The 22,713-nt window shown below is 42.0% G+C and overlaps 1 protein-coding gene across 1 annotated transcript in view; it reads left to right on the forward strand.

The window, feature by feature from the left end:
* The window catches only part of PPP1R9B (protein phosphatase 1 regulatory subunit 9B), an 80,881-nt gene extending 58,394 nt beyond the window's left edge, over window positions 1–22,487 (forward strand). Inside the window, exons 4-10 of the mRNA XM_089531665.1 lie at window positions 3,175–3,279; window positions 7,941–8,076; window positions 10,172–10,324; window positions 14,808–14,861; window positions 16,629–16,858; window positions 17,246–17,342; window positions 20,987–22,487. Coding sequence (XP_089387791.1) covers window positions 3,175–3,279; window positions 7,941–8,076; window positions 10,172–10,324; window positions 14,808–14,861; window positions 16,629–16,858; window positions 17,246–17,342; window positions 20,987–21,040 — 829 coding nt within the window. The 3' untranslated portion in view covers window positions 21,041–22,487. The remainder of the gene's footprint in view (window positions 1–3,174; window positions 3,280–7,940; window positions 8,077–10,171; window positions 10,325–14,807; window positions 14,862–16,628; window positions 16,859–17,245; window positions 17,343–20,986) is intronic.
* The last annotated feature ends 226 nt before the right edge of the window (window positions 22,488–22,713 follow it).

The following is a 22,713-nucleotide window of genomic DNA, read 5'->3' on the forward strand; positions in this document are numbered from 1 at the left end:
CTCCAAGTCTCACCCGTCTTGAGCAACTCTCACACTCTTCCTGGGGGTCCTGCCTCACTCACTGGTCTAGAAGGCAAAACAGGACAACCCAAAATGAGGAAGCATTTTCTGCAAATATAGTAAGTGGGAGAGGACTTGTAGATATTCCAAAGCTTTTGAACTAAATGACAATTGAAAAAACAAACAAACACAAGCATATTCATTCAGGACATTTGTTTATCACCTCTTAGGCTACCAGGCACCCCAAGACAACGTGCAGTTGATAAAAAATATTTTTTTGAAAATAAATAAATAAATAAATACCCATTAAAAACTGTTGAAACCTCTCTTTAAAATAGTTGCAAATCCAAATAGTTAAAAAAACAGATAGAGCAGAGATTCCTAATTTTAAGAGCCAAAGGCCACACAAAATAGCACATTTTCACTGCCTGTCAACTCAGAAGAGATGAAGCCAGCCTAACCTCTCTCAGCAGGTAGTTCCAAAGTCAGCATGTTGTTACAGATAAAGCTCTGCCATGTGTACCAACTAGCCTAACTTCATAGGGTGGAGGGATACACAACAGAGCAATTTCTATGACCCCTGACCATTGGACATACTGGATGGAAGTTGTCCAAAACATCTAGGGGTGCCCACTTGCCTTATCCTTACACTACAGACATACATGGAACAAAAAAACATTATAGTTGACAGCCAACCAAGAGCGATGGAATCTCTGATGTGTGTTATTACAGTATCAGTAGGCTGGGGGTTTCACAGTAATTGAACTGTAATGCAGCGTTTGAGACCTAAGACTTTATGCATCCCACTAAAATTTCTAAAGTAGACAGAGAACTCTGTTTTAATAGTGATGTTTCTACAGATAGCACAGACCCACAGAGACATGTTACTAGTGGTTGCTCCATATCTCAGCTATCCTCTCCTCTGGGAAACTTACCAAAACCAAGATTGAATATTGTTTTTAAAAACCAGGTAAATGGTCAAATAACATCTTGAAAATTATAAATAGTGACTGGTCTCAAAATCTATTGCTCAGTGTCATTGTACCAAGAAGAGAACAAACTTCTGTTTTTTTAATAGGATTGATTTTGATTATTATAGTAAAAGAAAATAATCAAGAGCCTGGCATAAAAGACTTGCACCTAGTATTAAATAATTCTGAGCCCAGGAATTTGTTTTGAGTACCAGAATTCAAGACATGCACAGTCTTTCCAGAGAATAATCTGCTTCTGGTTAAATCATGGGGTTGGAGATCATATTGTTATTGTTAAACGGTTGGGATTTGGAAATCCTTCCCAGTCTACTGCAAAGCACTCTGAGAAATACCAGCAGATTCAAATCTGCCATCTGTCTGCCTTTCCTCTCAGGCTTTCATAGCAAATAAATATATGTAAAGGAAAAGATAAGCCAGGATCCACTATTGTCACTATTTCCATATAAAATAATTCACCAAAGTTTAAAATAAACAAGTCAATAGTACCTTTCAGCTTCTGGCACTATCACGAAAGGTGATGTGTATGTTGATACCTTTTGTAGTACTCCAGAATAGGGTAAACAACCTTCCTCCTTAAATAAAATGTATTGTTTGTTTGCCTTCTCAAATAAGGTCAGATTTGTCACTTTTAGCCCTTTTTATAAATCAGTTGTTGGGATTCTCTAAATTGTGTCCTGAAGCTACAGTTGTTACAGTATAATAGTAACCTAATTTGGATTAGTTTTGCAGAGGTTACGTCACAACAGGACTGATATTTAAATATCATTTTCTATTATTTGATCTTCCTTAGGTTTTAGGAATATTCCATCATTATTTTCAAAGTTCTGTTACCCACCGTGAAGATATGTGAAAGGGCAGAACACTCCTCCATGTGTGCCGTTATGTGCAATATGTGTAATTCAGCATTTTTGGAGGGCGCCATCAGGTTCAGAAAAGCTAGGCTACAATGGAATGAATAAATATTTTCTACAAAAGAAGTAATGTAGCTTTGCAAGATATTTTTGTCTAACCCAGATTTTTGAGCTTGGGCAGACCATCAGTTTAAATAAATAAGCAACCACTGAAATGGCCTTTAATTCTGGCTGTGTATGTTCATAAAACTGAAATTTTCAAAAAGCAAGATGGGGGAAGCTGGGGAAGGAAAAGAAGCAACCCTTGTACTAAATGCCAGCAGGGTTGCTGCTTGCTGTCATGACGACCAACATGGCTCCCTGCCCAGTACTGGGGGCACCAGCAAAATATAAACAACAGCCTTTATGGGAGAAACTTCAGCAAGATCACATGCACACACAAATATCGCTCTCCCAATTTGCATCAAGCAAGGAGCTTAGTGTGGTCAGATGTTTGGCTTTCTCCTCCAGTCAAACACCATATTGATGCCACCTTCCATCTTGTGAGAGTCGTGCTTTTGGGCTTTCTTTCACACCTGCTAGTTACTGGGTTTTTTAAAAACTTGGATGGATAAAAGCATTTTTTTTAGGGAAGAAGTTGCTTTTGACACCTATTGACTCATCCCTACAACTCTTAACTTGCATCTTTGCCTCACAGTTCATCCAAAGATGCCTCATCTGCGTTTTAGCCTTTGCATTGTGCTCTGTAGTGGCATGACTACAAACACAGAGACGTGTTGTTCCAGTGTCTCAAACTGAAGTAGAGAGCCAGTGTGGTCTAATAGTAGACAATAGATTGTCTTTGGATGAAGGAGACCAAAGTTCACGTTCTCAATTAGCCATGAAGTTTATTGTATAGCCACACAAGTTACTACTCTTTCAGTTTTAAAAATCATAGAACCATAGAGTTGGAAGAGACCACAAGGGCTGTGCAGTGCAGTCCCTTGCCATGCAGGAATACGTAATCAATCTCACCTACTTGCCGATAAGTAAAAGACTATAAAGCCTTTTGTATACTGAGAAGTGCTATGCAAATGACTGGTAAAAATAGCTTGCAATTTTGCAGATTGATAAAAATAACACATCGTCTTCCATTTCTCAGCAGATAAAAATGGGCTCTCGTTTCCAGCTGTGAGATGGGATTTTTTTTTAAAAAAGGAGCTTAGTACAGAAGTGCTGTTTGTCAATGAAGAAGGAATGGTCCTTTTGCTGCATCCTTGGCTTTGCACAAACATATGAATCAAATGGCAAATCCATTTCTAACTCTCTTCTTTTTTCCTTCCATCTTTCAGGATCCAGGTGAATGACCTTATTGTCGAGGTGGATGGCACCAGTTTGGTTGGCGTGACTCAAAGCTTTGCGGCCTCTGTGCTGAGGAATACCAAGGGTAGAGTCCGGTAGGGGAACGGTGTGCAATTCAGCTGTGTGATGGGACCAAAATATATTGTCTATCTGTTTGTTTGTCTGCAACATTAAATATAAAGGCACAGAATTATTATCTCACAGCGAGTCCTGATAGGGAAGTTTTTCTATCAATTGTCCTTTTGTTTCCTGGGATATCTTTATGAAGCAAGATGGCAACAGATAGGCTTTCCTGTTAAGTGTGGTTTTGCTTTCTCAGTTTATATAGAGATAAGCATATACAGGAATGTATTGCCTTGGGGAGTTCATTACATCATAGGAGAGCCAAGAAGCTAAAATCATAATGGTTCTCTAGCAGTATTCTGGCTTCCAATTTTAGTTGATAAAATGCTCTGTGTGGGAGGCAAGAACAGTGAAATCAGAAGGGACTTAACATTATATAAAAAAAAGCAACCATATAAGACAGGCACTCATTGCAGTGCTTTTAACTAATTGTGCCAAAAAAGTAAAAAGGAAACTAAACAATGACGATGTCTTTTTTTTCTGGCAGAGAACCCAGGTTTTGCTCTGGCAAACTTCTGTGCTTTTAAATTTCTTGTGTCAGATATTGAAGTAATAGAGGTACAAAGAAGAAAGGCTTTACCTGATGAATTTCTGTCTATTTTTAGGGCACCAATATGTAATTTAAAGGCTGTGTCTTGCTCAGGTGCACTGCAAGCAGAAAATAAGGTAGATAGTTTTAAAAATACAGAGGAATGGGAAGGACACCGGTCCCTTTAAACAACAAAATTGAAGTTCAACAAGTACAAGCTTTCCTCATTGGGTGGAAAGGCTGCATTTAGTTAATATCTTGTAACTGTCGCATCTGTTCCAAAAAATTCTCAGTGCATTCGTACATCCATCCACATGTTTTTTAAAAAATCCACTTCAATTCTAATAGGTTACAGTATCAAACATGCACTTTAGTATCTCGAGAATCTGTTCAACAATCCTAATTTCATCTTTGACCAAGTATAATTTTCTCTTCTTGCTGTTTCTTCTTTTTTTAGGCGCCTAATTCACATTACTTCTCCCCCTCCTTTTTTAATCTACCAAGCAAATCCTATCTCCCGAATGTGTTACCTTCAGTTTTACTGTTAGATGTATTACTTGAATTTTGATGAAACAGGGGCTCTAAGATTTCAGAAAATCTTTGTCTTATTTATTGAGAGAATACTTTTGTGGAACAGAATAGAATTGTGGAATACCCTAAGCACTCTTTTGCTCTTTAGTATCCCAAAGTTTTATTCTAGTCATCCAGTGCAAAGAATAGTGTGGTAAAGGAGGGGAATTAAAGCTGTGGATTGCTCTCAAAGACATAGGAGTGCCACCACATCTGATAGTCCTGATGAGAAATCTGTACAAGAGGCTGCTGTTAGAACAGAATATGGAAAAACAGAATAGTTTTCAGTTGGCAAAAGGATCAGGCCAGGCTGCATCCTTTCACCCTACTTGTTCAGCTTGTATGCAGAAAATATTATAAGAAGAGCAGATTTAGACTGAGGAAGAGGAGGGCAGGAGGAAGGAACATCAAACAACCTAAGATATGAGGATGACACCAAACTACCAGCGGAAAATATCACAGTCTTTGAAAAATTACTAAAGGAGGTCAAAGAAGAAAGTGCAAAGGCAGGTTTTATGCTGAACATAAAGAAAACAAAAATAATGACCACCGAAGAAATACTTAAATTCAACCTGGACAATGGGGAAATTGTAACAGTGAAAGAGTTTCCGTACCTTGGATCAAACATTGATCACAACAGAGACTGCAGTCGGGAAATCAGAAGAAGACTAGGAGTGGGAAGGACAGCTATGAAGGAACTAGACAAAATCATAAAAGGTAAAGATACACAACTGAACACTAAAGTATTTCCCATCCCCATCTATGAATGCGGGACCTGGACAGTGAAGAAAGCTGATAGAAAGAAAATCAACTAGTTTGAGATGTGGTGCTGGAGAAGAGTGCTGAGGAGACCATGATCAGCTAAAAAGACAAACAAATGGGTCTTTGAATAAATCTGCCTGAAATCTTCCTGGAAGCCAAGATGATCAAACTTAGGCTGTCGTACTTCAGCTGCATCATGAGAAGGCATGACTTACTGAAAGAGACAATAATGTTAGGAAAGGTAGAGGGGAGTAGAAAAAGAGGATGACCAGATGGACTCAATCAGGGAGGTCATGGGCCTGAATTTACAGGACCTAAGCAGAGAATTGGAGGACAGGAGGTCTTGGAGATGTCTCATCCACAGGGTCGCCATGAGTTGGGGTTGACTCAAAGGCACTTAACAACAAGAGGAAGAATGGGAGAACAAGGCACAGTGGGTTATCTAGGTCTCAATTTCCAGCAATAAAACAAATTTTCAGACTCTGCCTGTTTTATGTGACTTTTTATGATAGCTATTCCTCTATATTTCCACAGCTCTTGCCCAGCACATAGAGCATTCTGAATGGAGTCAAAAGGGAGGGCTGAGTGGAACTTCCAGCATTTTATGGGTGAACAGTCAATGAGAAGGCATTTTGTTTCCTATGAGATGGACAGCAGCAATTTGCTGGCAGCATTGTCCTGACAAGCTTAGTTCCATTTTATAGAAACCAGGGAGCAGAGCCCATTACCTTGGAATGTGACCTCATTGCACGACGGGAAAATGTACTGTGCCATGGCCATTTTTATCCCTTTTTGAGAAACAAATCCAAGCGGGTTGGGAAGGTGTGGTGGGTGATGGTGATGGTGGTAGACGCAGAGCTCTGAGCTGGCTGGATTTTTCTCTCAGCTGTAGCGCCGTTTTGTCCTTTATCCGCACAGCTGCCTCTACGGCCTTTTAAAAAATCTCACCAGAGGCATTTGGCCTGCCTTTTCCTGGCAGCGTTAAGAATCAGGGGTTTGGCATTATTCCAGCATCCTTGTTGTAGTGGTTTTTAAAAGAATGGTCTGTTTGAAACTGGCTTGTAACCAGGAAAATCTCCCATTTCACCCCATCTCTCTCTCTCTCTCTCTCGTGCACACACACTTGCACACAAACAGGTTCACACAGCAGGATGATGTGCACAATATACGGGGTCCGACCTAGAACCTGACGCCTCCTTTTCATGTCGGAGTGCCGCTCCGTTCCCAAGCGACAGGAACCTCGTCTTTGAGAATGGGTTGCTAGGCAACTAGTTTCCTCCATGCTCCACAGCAACCATTCTGCCTCCATAGGCATAGCCTGGCCCCTGTTAACCAATTAAAGCTTTTGGTAATCAATTTAAGTGGTGCTTTGACCCATTTTAATCACAGCGTCAGGACACACAAATGCGAGGGGGATCAGTCACCAGTCTTCCCTTTAGTGGTTAATTTCTGAAAACGGAGCAAGTGGATCTCTGGCCTGTTTTGTCAATCATTTTGTTTCAATCTGGAAGCTTTATCTATAGTCCTAGCAAGAGGTGGTTGCCCAAATCCGTAGGAAAGTTACTCTGTACATGCTTAGAAGCACTCCCATTTATTCCAAGGTGGCCAGATGTCCTATAGCAAAGAAAGAAAAGGACATTCAAGAGAAATGTAGGACATTAAAATGCTCATAGAAATATAAACATATGCTTCTTAGGTCCGAAAAGCACCCCAGAACTAATCCAGTTTGAGGACGCCTTAACTGCCCTGGCTCAATGCGAGAAAATTCTGGGAACTGTAGTTCTGTGAGACAGCTCTGATGCCACAACAAACTGCATTACCTTGGATTCTGTAGCATTGGGCCATAGCAGTTAAAGTGGTCTCAAACTAGATTATTTCTGCAGTGTGTTTTTGGACCTCCGTCATGCTCAAAACATTTTGGAATTCCTCCTGGACAGCTTGAAGGCATAACATGAAGGCAGAGCTTTGTCTTATCTTCAGTTCTTAGACTGATCAACAAACAGTCAAAAGGTGGTCCATGAACCAGTACTGTCACATACTGGCTACCTTCAGCTCAGAGACAAAAGCTTTATTCAAGAAACCAGAGTAGTGCACAGCATAGCAATATTGTCAGAACTGAGGTACTTCCAGTTACTTGAATATATTAAAAGCACATAACATTCCAAACATCTTTGTCCACACGTCCCCTTCATCTTCAAACCAAAACATTTTTGTTCCCCAGTACCAAGTGTTCCCATCAAATTGACCTTTGCCAGTTTAAAGCACATTTTTCCTTCCCTCACATCTGCTCATTAGCATCTTCGTGAAAGATAAGCAACCCTTCCACCATGTGTATAGCATAACCCAGCATCTAGCAGTACAAAGCACATGCAAAATATATAACCAACAACCATGGCAGGATCTGTGATCCTGACAAGTACTGGGCCAGAAACCACTGACTGCCAGTCTGCAGCAGGTTTCCAGGGTGGGAAGAAAGTGTTGCTAAATGGGCACAGATAGGGAATCAGTCCATGGCATGTTTGGGGGAGGGGGATGCCACTGCCATTGGACTGGAATTCTGGAGACAGGTTCAGATCTCCACTTAGGCACTGAGTTACCTTGGGGATGTCACATTCTCTCAGTCTTAAAGGTAGACAAATCCAAACCCCCTCTGAATAAATCTTGCCAAGAGAATCGCATGATATATTCGCTTTTGGGTCGCCATATGTTGGAAATGACTTGAAGGCACACAGTGACTCTTCCCTTCATTTTGTGCCCTTTCTATGCTTTTAGGTTCCTGATTGGCAGAGAGAAGCCAGGAGAGCAGAGCGAGGTGGCACAACTCATCCAGCAAACACTGGAACAGGAGCGATGGCAGCGGGAAATGATGGAACAGAGGTATACACAGTACACAGAGGAGGATGAAGAAGTAAGTGGAATATGGCCCTTATGGTCTCTTCCAACTCTATGATTCTCTGGTTCTCTGAATACATAGCTAGTTACCTTTGAAAGGAGCAGAGGGCAGCCGTAAGTTTTCTCCCTGGTGCTCTTTTTTGGCCAGCTGCCAGTCGATACAACATGGAAGCTAGAACTAGGAGGAAGAAATTAATGGGCAGGGTCCCTAGATTTCTGTTAAGATCCACATGTACACACAACCTTTTTTCACATTGCTGAATTAAGTTCCTAGTCCCATTGTAAGGTGTTTGTTTCTGTTTTCCATTGCTGTCTCCTTTTTTATTTTCTTTGCATAGCTCCATATTTTATCTTGTAGGGTGCTTGCTTGTTCTTGGAAGAACTCCTCATTCCCAGCCCAATTCATCAAGTGAACTAACCACAACCTTTATGTGAGCTTAACTGCCAACAGCCACCTTTGTTTACATCACTGACGTCATTTCTCTCACTTTCTGATGCCTGTGACAAACCTGGAAAAAGCATTTCAGATTCTTGTATACCATTTTCAGATCTTTTGAGGGCAGGTTCAGCCAGGCCAAAATCTAACCAAAAATTAGGGTGCATCTACACTGTAGAAATAATGCAGCTTGACATCACTTTAACTGCCATGGTTTCATTCTACAGAATCTTGGGATTTCTAGTTTTGTGAGGCAGAGAAGAGCTAAAGATCTTGTAAAACTAGAAATCCCACGATTCCATAGGATGGAGCTGCTTCCAACCATAGAATTACGTTGGGAACACAGCTAGCGATCCCAGAAAACATTCTCAAAAATTTAATTTGGACAGCCACTGAAGGAACGATGATCAGAAAAGGACCCATGTCCTTCTCTGAGTAGAGCGGCGAAAAGTAAGAAAGTAGTCTGTCCCAGTAGAACCTAAAACAAGCACTGACCCCCTCTGCTGTCTCCACCGTGCTGCATTTTGCCTTTCTCGATGCCTAAATGGGAAAATGGCAGCATTTTGGCATTTCATCTCAAAGGAGTGATGAGAGGAATTGGGCTTTGAAGGATCTGAACAAGACATTTGTGTGTGTTTGTCAACTTTTCTGGATTAAAATCAGGCAATGTTATTCTATTAAAGTTAAAGGCTATAATCATTGCTAATGTAGGCCCAAAACAGACAGGCCAAAAGTGTCATGCCAGCGTCAAAATTAGGGTTCCAGAGCACGTGGCAATCGCACACTCTGAAACCCTAATTCGTATGGACAGCGCCATCTTTATATGGCACTGTCCATACATGGTGCGTGTGTGTGATGCAAGCATGGTGCAGCGTCCGCACCACCAGGCACCGCGCTTGCGTCTTGGACATGTCACAGTGCACCAGTGGCGCACTATGCTGTTGTCCCAGCATGCCAAAAAGAACCCATTTTTCCCGATTTCTTTTTGGTCCTGAGGGACGCCACACAGTTTGGCTGCTGTGGCATCCCTCTGGAGGGAAATTGGGTGCCTCCAGCCTGTCCTTTTGGGGTGGTCTGGATTGCCCCATAGTTAACATTTTCCTGGCTTTGTCCATTCATCCTTTTTTTACATGTGTGCATTTCCTTAGTCTCACTTGCACCTCCTTGCCTCCCCCAAACATCACACAATCACTATTTACTATAGTTCCCTCCTCATCCATCCAGCCTTTAGGGTGAACACAAACAATTATGCCTGCCACAATTCTTTACCATTATTTTCCTTTGCTTTGTACTTTATATCCTTTGTTCCATTTCTTTAAGTTTTGATTTATCCATGGGTCATATCAAAATACATAATTTTGGTCTCAAATCCTGCCTAAAACTTATACATGAGGTCAACTTATAATCGAATGTATGCGGCATTTTTTGTGTTTGGTTTCATTCATTATCTGGATGCAGAAAGAGGAGAAGTACAAGCAAACTCCACTTTGTATTCCCATAGATCTTCAGTAACATTTGAAAAGAGGTTTTAAGATGGATGTGTAACTATTTGGCCATTTCCCCCACATGGTCCCTCTTAATATTATCTAAGCCAGGCACAAACATGTAGTGTTCTCAGTACTATACAGTACATTAACATAAAAATGCCCAAATGATTCTGTTTTGCAACTTTCAGACAGGTGAATATGCAACGGATGAAGATGAAGAGATGAGTCCCATGTTCCCCAGCAGTGAGATGGCTATTGAGGTCTTCGAGCTGGCTGAAAATGAAGATATGCTGTCTCCAGTGGAGATGGACCCTGAAAAGCTGGTGCATAAATTTAAAGAGGTAAATATAATCTGTAAGAAGAGGGCAGTCTGTGTCCCTGAGCCTAATTTCAGACCAGTTCAGGTGTCTTGTCAGGAGTGATCTGTCCCTCCCACAGTAGCCTACTATGTACGAAAGAAGCACAAAAGAGAGAAAGAGAAAAGAGTGGCATAAAAAGGGACAGAGAAAAAAGGGATGGCAAAGGAGGGAATGCCTCTTCTGAGATTATAGCTTCTGTGACAAATATTTGTACTATGTAAATATAGAGAACCAGAATGGTACTTCTTCAGTTATCTGATGCAGGGAAGGTTTCTTCCTCTGCCTTCATATGCCAAGGATCAACACCATATATATGCCCAGTGGTGTAGCGGTCAGAGTGCTGGTCCTACTCAGTCAAGGAAATCATTGAGTGACTTTGAGCAAGTTACACTCTCAGCCTCAGAGGAAGGCAATGGCGAACACCTCCTCTGCATCAGGTGTCAGCTCTGATGAAGAAGAGAATCATGATATTAGAGCCTATAGGTCACCTGAGCCTATGGGTGGTTTTATCAAAGACTAACTACATAAGATGACAAGGTTTTATTACTGAATCCCTCATCTCTTCACATTGTAGGTAATAAGCACCATGGTGAGGCTTCCTGCAGATCGGGCCCATGGCATTGGAGAGTAGGAGGACAGCCATTGCCTATTTCTCTCATTTGCCTGTTAAAGAAACTTGCAGAGGCTGTGCCACACAGGTTTTCACTAATGTCTGTTGTTGATTCATTGATTTATTTGGAACAACAACAAAAGACTTCCAGAGGGCTCACTAACAGTCCCTGCCCTCAGGCTTATCATCTGAAAGAAACAATATAAAAAGGGGGAAAGGGATTGGGAAGGAGGAAATTAGTAGAAAATAGCTTCAATAAGAGAAGAATGTTGTGGGAAATGGTTTTTAACACACACACCCTCCAGTTCTGATCTGGATCATAGGCATGCAGACAAATAGGTTTGTCTCCTGTTTAAAAGGATCTCTGTTGTCTCTTCTATTTAGACTTACTTGTCTCTAAAGACTGGTCCTGTCTGGGCTGAAGTAGTGCAGTTAACTCCTGGGATCCCCTGGCTTTCCTATCAGGTTGAAGAGAAATTGTTGCCTACTTCTCAGCAACCAGAGTTTGAGCCCCTGTCAAATGCCCCCACACACACATGCGCGCGCGTACACACTACTTATGGCAGACGGCATTTATGGAAAGAAAAGGAACTTAAATTATGTTGAATTGGGTAGGAACAAGGGCAAAGCAATAGACTTTCAGATTGCAAGGTAGGGAAAATGAAATCATATGGACAGAAAGAGATGCTTGAAAGGATGGAAGTGAGTCTTAGGCCTGTTACAGACTGCCAAAATAAAGCTGCTTCGGGTCTCTTTGGAGGTATGCTGTTTAAATGATGTATGCATCCTAAGAATCCAGAAGCTGCACCAAAGCTGCACTCCAGTGCTTAGGAATGGAGTGTGGCTTTGGCGCAACCTCCGGACTCTTAGGACCTATGCATCATTTAGGACCCAAAGAGACCTGAAGCAGCTTTATTTTGGCAGTCTGTAGCAGGCCCTTGTCAGAGGTGTAATTAGAGGTAAATTATGAATACAAGTGCTCCTCATGACAGTCAAAATAGCCATGCCTCCCGGGAAAAGTCCAAAAGTGCAGACAGCCGTATTGATCCTAATAAACAGGCCAATTTTAGTAAACTTTATTTCAACCAGGAGCATATATTTTGTAATGCTAATGGTTCTTACTTGCCTTTTCAAAATATTTTGGACTTCAATAAGAGTAATATGTTGTTGCTAGAAACAGACATTCCCCCCGCCCCAGTCCAGTTCATGAAAGAATTGCAGTAAAACTTGGGAGCGAACATGTTTGTCTCAGGGTGGCAAAACGTCTTGTCCATGAAAATCCAGACATGGGTAATTTAAAGGCTAGACCAGTGTAACACATGCTGTGTGGTGCTGCCCTTAAGGACAATTCATGCAGCATGCTCCAGCTAAGCTTCTAAATGGAGCCGTTTTTAGTAGCATATACCAGTTCTCTGCTGAAAGAGTTGCACTAGATCTCTTCTGCTTAGTCAAGTTTAAGGTTTTGTTGTTCATTTGTAAACCCCTAAGGAACTTTGGATCTGCTTACCTAAGAGACCATCTTCTCCCTTAAAAACCCATTCAGTCTTTGGGTAGATCTTTTGGCAGTGCCATGTGATTCTGAGATCCATTTGGCAATCTTTCAGAGCAGGGATGGCATTTAAGGTGATAGTACCAGCATGGTTTAGTGCTATGATTCTGGAGGCCAGGGTTCAGATCCTGGCTCAGCCATGTAAACCCACTGGGTGATCTTGGAGATGTCCTTCTCTCTCAGCCCCAGAGTATGGTAATGGCAAACCCCTCTGAAGAACCTTGCCAAGAAAAGCCCACTATAGATTTGCCTTAGGGTTGCCATATGTCAGAAATGACTTGAAGACACAACAAGACAACAACCTACAATGTGGAATTCACTTCTTTTTGAAATTTGGCAAGTTCCAGCTAGTCTTACTTTTTGACTCATGTTAAAAAGACATTTCTGCAAACCTTCTCTGTCTTGTCCAAGCTTTTTCTTCTGCATGAAGGGTGTTTGCTAATTTGAATGCTGTGTATTGTGTTCGTTTTATGTTTCACCACTTTGACATTTTTGGATCTAAGCAGCATGCAGATATTTGTAAAGAAATGATGTCACTTTCCCTGCTAATCAAAAGGCCCCGGTGCCTTGACCCTATAACCCTAGCTCCACTACCACACTGTGCCCAGCAGCCAGCAGGCATCTTGCAGTTGCATGGGATTGCACAAAATTGGTTCCTCTGTACTGAGCTGAACTGACATTCCTGGTTCAGGCTGTGGGTCTCTGCTGACCTCTAGTGGTCAACATAAACCATCCATCTTTAGGTGGGTTGTCTTATAGAACAAAGTACTTGAGATAAATGGGATGCTCCTCTTACAGCTCAGCTGCTCAGTCACTGTAAAACTTGACCTATTGCTGTGCTATATACACCTTCTACTAATGCAGCCCCCTCATGCTCGCCAAGAGAAAGCACTCCTCCCTTTGGTAGTTCATTCCAGGTTTCATTTCATAATATTTCATAATTAATGAAATATTAGACACTTACTGGCCAGCTAGCCATTATTTTGATCCAGAGTGAAAATGTGCTGTGAGGAGCTGCAGCTGGCCCTGGCTCTTCAGCATCAGCTTCTGCAGCGCATAAGTGGAGAATTAAAACAAGAGATGGAGAAAAAGAGAGAGGTGCATATGGCAGGCTGGAAAGCACTGAATATTTAATATATCACAGCTTCAGCTGTAATGTGTGAAGCGGCCTCTAGTTGACCCTGGAATCTGTGTCAACAAGCTTTCATTTAAGCAGCCAGAATCAAGCCAGCTCAGTGCTGGTTTACTGACATGGTGTGTTGAATTTGAAGGAGGGAGAAAGTATATGTACTGGGAATGCTAAATAGAAACTTGACAGGACGTTGAGTAAAAAGGTGCAGGGTGGGAGGTGCTGTTCCAAGGATGGAGGACATCTTTTCAGCCCAAAGGCCAATTTTGAGTTTAGAGAACTTCTTTGGAATCCATTTCTAATAGTGGACAGAGCCAAAGACAAAAGGTAGAACCGAAAAGGCTAGCATATCTTATTTTTAGGCTCTAAATGTCAGCAACTAAACTTAAGGAGAGGCATTTAAACCTTTTTAGAAAGGGGACAAGCTTGTACTGAAGTTGGGAAACCACCAAGCAGTGATGTAATGGAGTAGGTGTGTGGTCAGTTGGGCAAGCCCAAAGGTCCTGGCACCCCTTAAAGGGCCAGATTTATCCTCAAGGCATGGAGTTACCCACCCTTGCTTTAGTAGATTATGACAAGAACAGAACAATAACTAGATGTTCCTCCTGGCAGTCTAAACTAAGTTTTTGTTTTGTCTTGTTTTTTATATGCATACATCCATTCCTTTTTCTTTCCTTCTCCATGCTGTCGAACTGTGGATAGCTAGTGCTGGTTAGCAATGAGTGCGAGGATGGCAGCATTACATCTTCACACAAGCTTGCTAGAGATCCTAGTAACATGGAAAGTTGTCCAAGATCAAGAAATATGCACGTATTCAAATGTGTGTAAGTGCATATACATATACACACACATGTATGCCTTGTACCTGAGGTTTTCTACCCTGGCTGATAGCAGGTGATATCTAAAAGGAAAACAAAACAAATGATGTAGACAAAGACTGTGGCTACTCACAAACCTCACCTGTGTTTAAGGCATCCCTTCCCACCCAGGCATCTCCATGGCCCACCATTTTGTTATAATCATTTATGGGTAATAAAAAAATAAAAGAAAATTAAGCATCTTCCAAGAGAGCTAGCTCAACCTTTTACCAAGATGTGCTCTGTCATGTACCATTAGGGTTCTGTGCTCTCATCCAAACAAGGAGCATGTCTAAATTGTCTTTTCCTCTCTTTGCCAGCTCCAGATCAAGCACGCTGTGACTGAGGCTGAAATACAGCAGCTGAAAAGAAAGGTAGGCACGAAGAGTGTGCTGGAGCTATGAAGCACTGCTTTTGGCGGCCATGAAAAAGCCCCTTCATTCTCTTCAGGACTTACCAAAATCCGTGTTTGAGAGCATTTTCCAGAAATGTTATGTGAGCGTCTCCTTTGGGTCAGCATTTAATAGCTGCACTATTTTTAATCAGTTTCAGGGCCCACTACACAGATGTTTGGGTTCTGATCTTTGCTCAGTCCTGTTTTAGTTCAGTATGATCTTGGGCTACTGTTATCACATGGTTCTTCTTGTGAAGGTAAAATGGAGTAATCACCTTTGAATTCTTCAGTGGAAGGGTGAAAATGCAGTAAAATTCATGTACATTCTTTAAAATTAACTAGTGAATATTTTCCTTTTTCCTATTTTTCTGGGCATACCCAGATGATTTTGGGAAAGTTACCTTTTAGGACCATATCTCCAGTATCCAGCAGCCAACATGAAGGGAATCTGGGAGTTGCAGTCAAAAAAGGAATACATCCAGGTTTTAGATTTTACTTTCCCTGAGCTGTTTGGGATGCAGCAGGTTGGAAGCCAACAGGAGTACGTATACCAGGCGTCATCCAGCACATCTTCCTCTGATGGATCTACAACTTAGTACCTGTATCTTTAGCTGGTACATCAGTTATGCCCGCCTGTTAAAAGGCAGAGGCTTGACCACAGATCCATGTACTCACGGCTAGTAAGTGGAGGATGAGGCTGTAGTCACCTTCAATATCAGGGGCCATATACTTCTCAGTACACATTGTTGGGAAACATGAGGAGAAAATTCCATTCATGTCCTATAAACATCTGTTTCCCAAGTACATAAAAGCAGTACTGACCTAAATAAGCCCTTCATAGGATCCAGCATGATTCTTATGGCCGTATTTAGTGCCCTCTAAGTTAATTGTTGTAGTATGCTCTACATGTGGTATCCCATGAAGATAGGAAACACAGCTGACACAATGAAGCAACCCCCCCCCCCAGTTACTGCTAGGTACAATAGCAATAGCAAATACATTTCTATACTGTTTATCAGTGCACTTAAGCATTCCCTAAGCGGTTTACGATGTTTAAATTAATTGCCCCCAACAAGCTGGATACTCATTTTAGTGACCTCAGAAGAATGCAAGCCTGAATTGCGCTTGAGTCCTTGACTGGTATTGAACTCACAACTTTGCAGTTTGTGAGTGAGTGGCTGCAATACAGGCATTTAACCACCGTGCCACCAGTCAGTGCAGTCATCAGAGCAATTGTCTCCTACCTGGCTGTTTCAGCTGCCACTTTTGTTTTGGGGCTGAAAACGAGGTGCTGGCTTTGTCCCATGATTAAAAAATGAGGTAGGTCCTGCACTGTGTACTTTCTTCTTTGGAAGCCTCCTTGTAGTGCAGGGGTGGGCAAAGTGCAATCTGCAGACTGTATACATCCCCAAGGTCTGTTTCTGTGACTCCTGTACCTCCCCCAGGTCACAAAAGTTGTTTGTTCCAAAATGACCTAAAGGGAGCATAGAGGGCATTTTCATCAAGTCTGGAGGACTTAGGGAGGTTACATATTTTTTTTTCATTTTCTGCTGCTGTTTTGCTCTTGGTTTTGCTTTTCGCTACCATAATTGTTTTCAGTTCTGTGTGGTTATTTTCCATTTTTGTTTTACAAGAAACAACTCTGGGATGTCTCTCTCTGTGTATATGAAAAGCAATATAACCTTTGAATTAACTTATGTAAGTAACTACATAAGTAATACTTATCTTTTTTGCTCTCTACTTTCAGCTGCAGTCTATCGAACAAGAGAAAGCCCGCTGGCGCCTTGAGAAAGCCCAACTAGAACAGAGTGTAGAAGAGAACAAGGAGCGGATGGAAAAACTGGAAGGTTATTGGATGGAGGCCCAAAACTTGTGCCAGGCTGTGGATGAGCACTTGAAAGAGACCCAGGCCCAATATCAGACTCTGGAGAGGAAGTACAGCAAAGCCAAACGACTCATCAAGGAATATCAGCAGAAGTAAGAATTCATTCTCCAGAGCCATATTTCTAGATCTCCATCAAGATCCTATTCTTTTATAAGGAGGCTTTAACAGCCATTGCTGCATAGCAGGCAGGCAGGCAGGATCAGCAATGGTTATTTTATAGGACTGTGTGTACATCAAACAGGTCAGGAAGTTGCCTTGGGTGGGAAGAGTGCCTGATTCACTCATGCATTACAATCTTTATTTCATGGTACATATTCTTAAAATGGGAGATAAAATATCTGATGGGATGATTCTATGGGTTGTGGTCTAAAAATGTAACTTCTCCAAGTTCTGTCCTGTCTTTCCTCTTTTCCACCCATTGGTTGGTTTCTATACTTCTTAATAAAATTCTTCTCTTTTCTCCTTCCCTATTCTTTCAGAGAGATTGAGTTCCTCAAGAAGGAGACAGCTCAGCGTCGCATCCAAGAGGAGTCTGAGCTGGCCCACAAAGAAGAAGTTGACAAGTTGCAAGAGAAGGTGGGCATCAAGGACAGCGCTGGGGGCTTGCCTTGAGCCCTAAGCAAGGAAAGAGAGGAAGGAAGGAAGGAAGGAAGGAAGGAAGGAAGGAAGGAAGGCAGGAAGGAAGGGCTTACTGACTTGGTTCAGCTCAGGGACACATGTGGAAATTGTGCTCTTGGAAGGATCTAGCAGTTCACATGAGTACTTGTCAGAGAGTGAGGAGGAAGAGAGGGACACACCAGTCTTTCTGAACTCCTTTAATTTTGTAGATTGATAGCTGGGTTTTGTCAGGCTTGTGTCAAGCACTGGTCCACTAGCTGGCCAGTAAATCCTACCACTTAAGAAGGGAAAAGCTTGAATCCTGCTGAATCCCAGATTGAATTGCATCTCATGTCCATATCAAATGGGATCCTGCACTTTGATGCTGTGGGATTCTATGACTGAAACCTATTGAGTCCTCCAGCAGGGCAAAGTGGATTGTTACACCCTTTATTAAGCCTACACTGTACCTTCCCCAAATCCTACCAGTAAGAAACAGTAGATTCCATATCGTCACATACAAGATCCCATAGTCATCTGCTTAGGTTTCAGTAGTGGTCTCTAGGTTTATGCCATCTGGTCATAGATTGAGCTTTTTGTCTCTCCATCACACACACACACACACACACACACACACACACACGAACAGCAGCTCATGAGATTTTGTACGGGGCACCAGATTTTGTTTGACTTTGCAAAAGATCTCATTATCGAATCTAACTATATATATTTTTGGAGCCATGGCGGATTCCTGGTACATCCTGGATCCTACATCAGGCAGTGGATCATGTCAGATTTGTCTTGCCTCTGTGTGTTAAATGTGTGTGTTTGTGTGAATGCATCTGGGTTTTTCTGCTGAGAATAGCTAATCTCAGAAAAGCATAGAACAGATTATCCCTCTCTGCAAGCATCCAGGAGGCTCCCCTGCCTGGTCTTTCATTAGCTCCTTCTGTGGGGCCCTATTGACAGTGCAACCTATAACAGTCTTGGTACGACCCATATTTACCCATCTATAAGATAGCCAGATAGTGTGGTGGTTTGAGCATTGGACTATGACTCTGGAGACCAGGGTTTGATTCCCACTCGATCATGAAACCCACTGGTTGACCTTGGGCAAGACACAGTCTCTCAGCCTCAGGGAAAGGCAATGGCAAATCTCTGAAAAAATCTTGTCAAGAAAACCACACAATAGATTTGGCTTAGAGTCTCCATAAGTCGGAAGCAAGTTGAAGGCACACAACACACATGACCCATATTTACAATGACACCTTCGTTGGACGAGGTCTTCCAGTTATTTTGGCACCCTGAATTCTGAGCCACTGCCCTTATGAGATTGGGAGATTAACTGTGTCTTACCTTGCCAGCTTTACAAAACTCAACTTGAGGGTATATTTTCATGGGTGTTTTTGAAGCCAACACAGGCTAACCTTTCTCAAATGAACATAAGCATTAACAACCTAATCTTTTGAATGGTTCAGCCACTTTCTGGCAACCATCTTGTATCCAAAGGACTTGTACTTTCAATTTGACCCAAGCAATAGACTGGAGGCCTCAACTGTGATTATTTGTTCTGGATTCACTCTCATTTTCCACTCCTTATTTCACCATCTTCACCCCACTGATTTTTCCTTGACCTGTGTCTCATACAGACTCTGAGCTGATATACCCACTTTGTCCTACTTAGGCCTGGTAATTGTTTGGTTGTAAGGTTTCTGGAAAAGTTTATCTTGAGAAAGAGACTGTGATAGGAATCTTTAGGCAGAAGATGGGGGAAAAAGAACAGTGGAGGCCTATAGCTTTCACAAATACATGCTAGATTTATAAAATGGGGAAAAACATTATTTCTGAGGGTTGTAACTTCCATACCACTCAAATTCTAACATGAACCTTTGGACCTCCAAATGGTTTGGGGCTGTAAGTCCCATCTGTTCCAGTCAGTAGAGAAAATGGTTGGAGTAATATAGTCTTTATCAACATCTAGAAGACTACACATTCTTTACTTTTGTTCTAACATGAGGTTTTTTTTACTACTTTAGTTTAATACATAGCCATATATTAAAGCTTCAGCCCAGTAACAGAAGTAGATTGAAAATATCTGAACTCCTTCTAGAGAATTAACCATGCTCCCCATCTGAAATAGAAAAGGATCTTCAAAAACCACTCACAAAATTGTTTATATTCCAAAGGAACAGAATACCAGGGTGAATGAGAGTCAGCAGAAAAAGGTCTCCATGCATAAACATGATATAACCACATAGCTAATAGTTTCAAGCGAGATCTTTGAAACCATGATAGCAGCAGTCCTCAGGTAAAAGCTTTGTAGGTCAAAAAAGATGCCTGAAAGAGGGTATCCAGTCGTAGTGACAGCTGGTCATGAAACTTGTCTTATTGATTTGTTAGAAAGGGGCATGTTTGGTAGGGAATACCATTTCACTCCTGAACCTTCAAGTCTACATCCTTGTCCAACTCATTTTTTGAATGGTTGGATTCGTGTCTGTTTTATGATGGCTTTGCTCTAGGAATGCATTTAGAGGCATGTCTAAAATGATCAGATCTGTCTATGTCAGCGTGTTTCAGAGGTTGCTAACTGAAATCAGAAACTTTGCCCTCTTACAGTAAACTCAGTTTGGGTACAAAAACAAAAGTCAGTTCGGATGCATAGAGGTATGTTTGTTGGTCTTCTGTTTTTTGTTTGTTGGCCTTCTGAAGAAATTGTAGATATATATTTGTATCCCCCCACTAATTTAACAACTTGTTTTTTTACAAGAGCACTACCAAGAGGATGAATCAGAAATCCTGGTTTTAGAAGAGGTTGTCAGATGTTCTTTCAGCCTCAGATTTACCCTTTCAGTTTTTTCAGTGAAAGAGAATCGGAGGTTGTTTTCAGATTTCATTATCCCAGTATAACTTAGAGCTAATACAGACTGGCACTTTGTGCCGGCCTGTGGGCAGAGTTAGGGTGCAGCATCCACACGCTGCATGCCCTAACCCCGCTCCCAGGGTGCCATTTTAGTGCACACCAGTCCACACAGTACATGCCATTATGACACCCCTCTGGTACCGCATCCACAGGGGTGTCATAAAGTCGTGTTGCTGCAGCTATGGTGCCAGTAAAGGGGTGGCTACATGCTGCCCGTCTGTACAGCCCCTCAATTGCTAAAACTCCAGCTCTTGGAAGTAGAACGAATTACACAAAGAAGGCAGATGTATGTTACTTTTTAAACTTTGATTAGTGTAATTCTGTAGCATGCAAAGCAGAATCTTCCAGAAACGTTTGGCCCAGCAGGGGCTGAGGATGACATGAAACGGATTGCAAATCACAACCATTCAGAAGCTGTGTTAACAGTGTCTCCCAGCTCCTATCCATACAAAGATACCAGATGTCTCTCTACTTCTTCTCCGTCGTTTTTTTCCGTCATAAATCTTTCCTCCTACAATCATTTCCCATTGCTGTTTGTGGCAAAAACAAACAACAACCTATCAGTTTGCTTCTTTTGCCCAAATTCCTGCATTTCCTTCCCAATTCTTCCCATTTCCTTCTGCCCCCCCCCCCCCCCACAACATTCCACTGTTCCTCTACCTGGTGATGTTCTCTTTACCCCTTTCTGTTATGTGTTTTTCAGATCTCTGAACTGGAGGCGAAGCTGCAGACTTTGAAAAATTCCAACCCGACTTAAAAAAAAAAAAGAAAGAGAGAGAGAGCAGAAAAACATATAAAACCAACCAGAGCAATTAATTCTTCTTCTTCTAACTACCACTATTATTTGCAAGGGACATATTTAGAATTTTGTCTCAGCCACCCACACTCTAGAGTTTTCTCCCCCCTCTGCCTGATATCCCTTATTTCTCCATTTGGGAAATAAGACCTAGTACTGTCAGAAGAACTTACGGCAGCAAGAGTAGCTAATGGCCTTGCCTTCTGCTTAATGTGGCAGAGAGAGAGAAAAGTGGTGAAATATCAGGTGAGGTACTCAAATTCAAATAGGGAGGCAGAGGGTCTCCTCTCAAGGGTGGTGAATCATTGTCAAGTTCTGTGTCCAGTGTGCGTCTTGTGTCGGCTGGATGGACAAGACCATGTAGGGTGGGGAGGTGGTGGCACCAGTCCCATGTGTCCAACCTTATGTGTCTTCTGTCCCATTTGCCTGATGAGAACCTTGCACCGGCCAGGATGGATCAGGACTGAAATTTCATGGCATCCCACTCCTGCACACTGTTTCTTAGCTCATAAGGTTTGCAAGCAACAAACTGGAATACAGCAGGACTCTGCTGGCAAGAAGTGAGACCAACTCTCTTCCTGTTGCTTCCTGAATCTTTTTGGGGTGGGTGGGGAGGGAGGGAGGGACACATGTTGGGCTTTGGAATTGGATGATCTTGCCTTTAAATTTTTCCATGCTTTGGACAGTTTGGAATCTGTTATTCTCTGTTTTGTGCAATGGTGGGAAATACGTCTGTGGATTTTTTGTGAAGGGGCCAGTAAGAGATTTTGCTGGCTGCCATCTTTGGGACTGAAAAGAGGCTTTGACCTCCAGAGATTCCAGCTAGCCTCTAAAAAGACACTATGGCTGACTTTTTACATCAGGAAAAGAATACCTGCCTTGTTTTTCCTCCTCGTTGCATTTTTATTCACGTTGTCTTGGAAGATATTGGGGAAATAATGCCCAGGAAGTTTACAAACTGGACCCTGCCAAGGGAGTTGAATATATAAACCTAAGAGCCGGGAGCAAAAATGCCAAGGTGACTGCAGCCAAGAGCTGAAGCCTGAGCTTTGGGAAAACATGGAACTGAGCAGGAAGTCCATTTTCTTCAGGGGAGTCTCTCACCTACTTGAGCAAACCAGTGTCACAGTTCTGTGCCAGCCATTCTGCATTTGATGGAAGGAAATGTGCAAAGGGCACCCTCTTATCCAAAGACTTGCTATGGGCCTGCTTGACTCCTATCTCTATGGGGGTGCAATGAAAAGGTGGGTTTCTGTAGCCAGGGAGCAGGGAAAGATAGAAACAGAGGCTTGTTCCTCAGAAAGTGCATGATGAACCAGTCTCTTGGGTCATTGCTTGTAAGGGTTATTGCCTGGTGTTCCTTATTTTAGGTAATCACCTTCATTCCAGAACAAAACACTGAACCACTGTGGATGTCTCATATTTTACATCACTCCTACACACACATCCTGTTTCAAGAGATTAAACTGCACAGATCCATTTAGTTTGGATATTTTGACCTGGCATCATTAATAGGTATGCTGTTCCTCTCTGATACAACACCATGATGCCAGAGTTATCCTAGCCTAGACAAGATCATGGCCAGCATCTTTTTATCCCATCCTATTCTGAAGAATAGTTGATAATGTCAGGCC

Source organism: Sceloporus occidentalis, unplaced genomic scaffold (genome assembly GCF_023333645.1).
Source record: "Sceloporus occidentalis isolate IW3139 unplaced genomic scaffold, rSceOcc1.0.p SCAF_7, whole genome shotgun sequence".
NCBI classification, from domain to species: domain Eukaryota; kingdom Metazoa; phylum Chordata; class Lepidosauria; order Squamata; family Phrynosomatidae; genus Sceloporus; species Sceloporus occidentalis.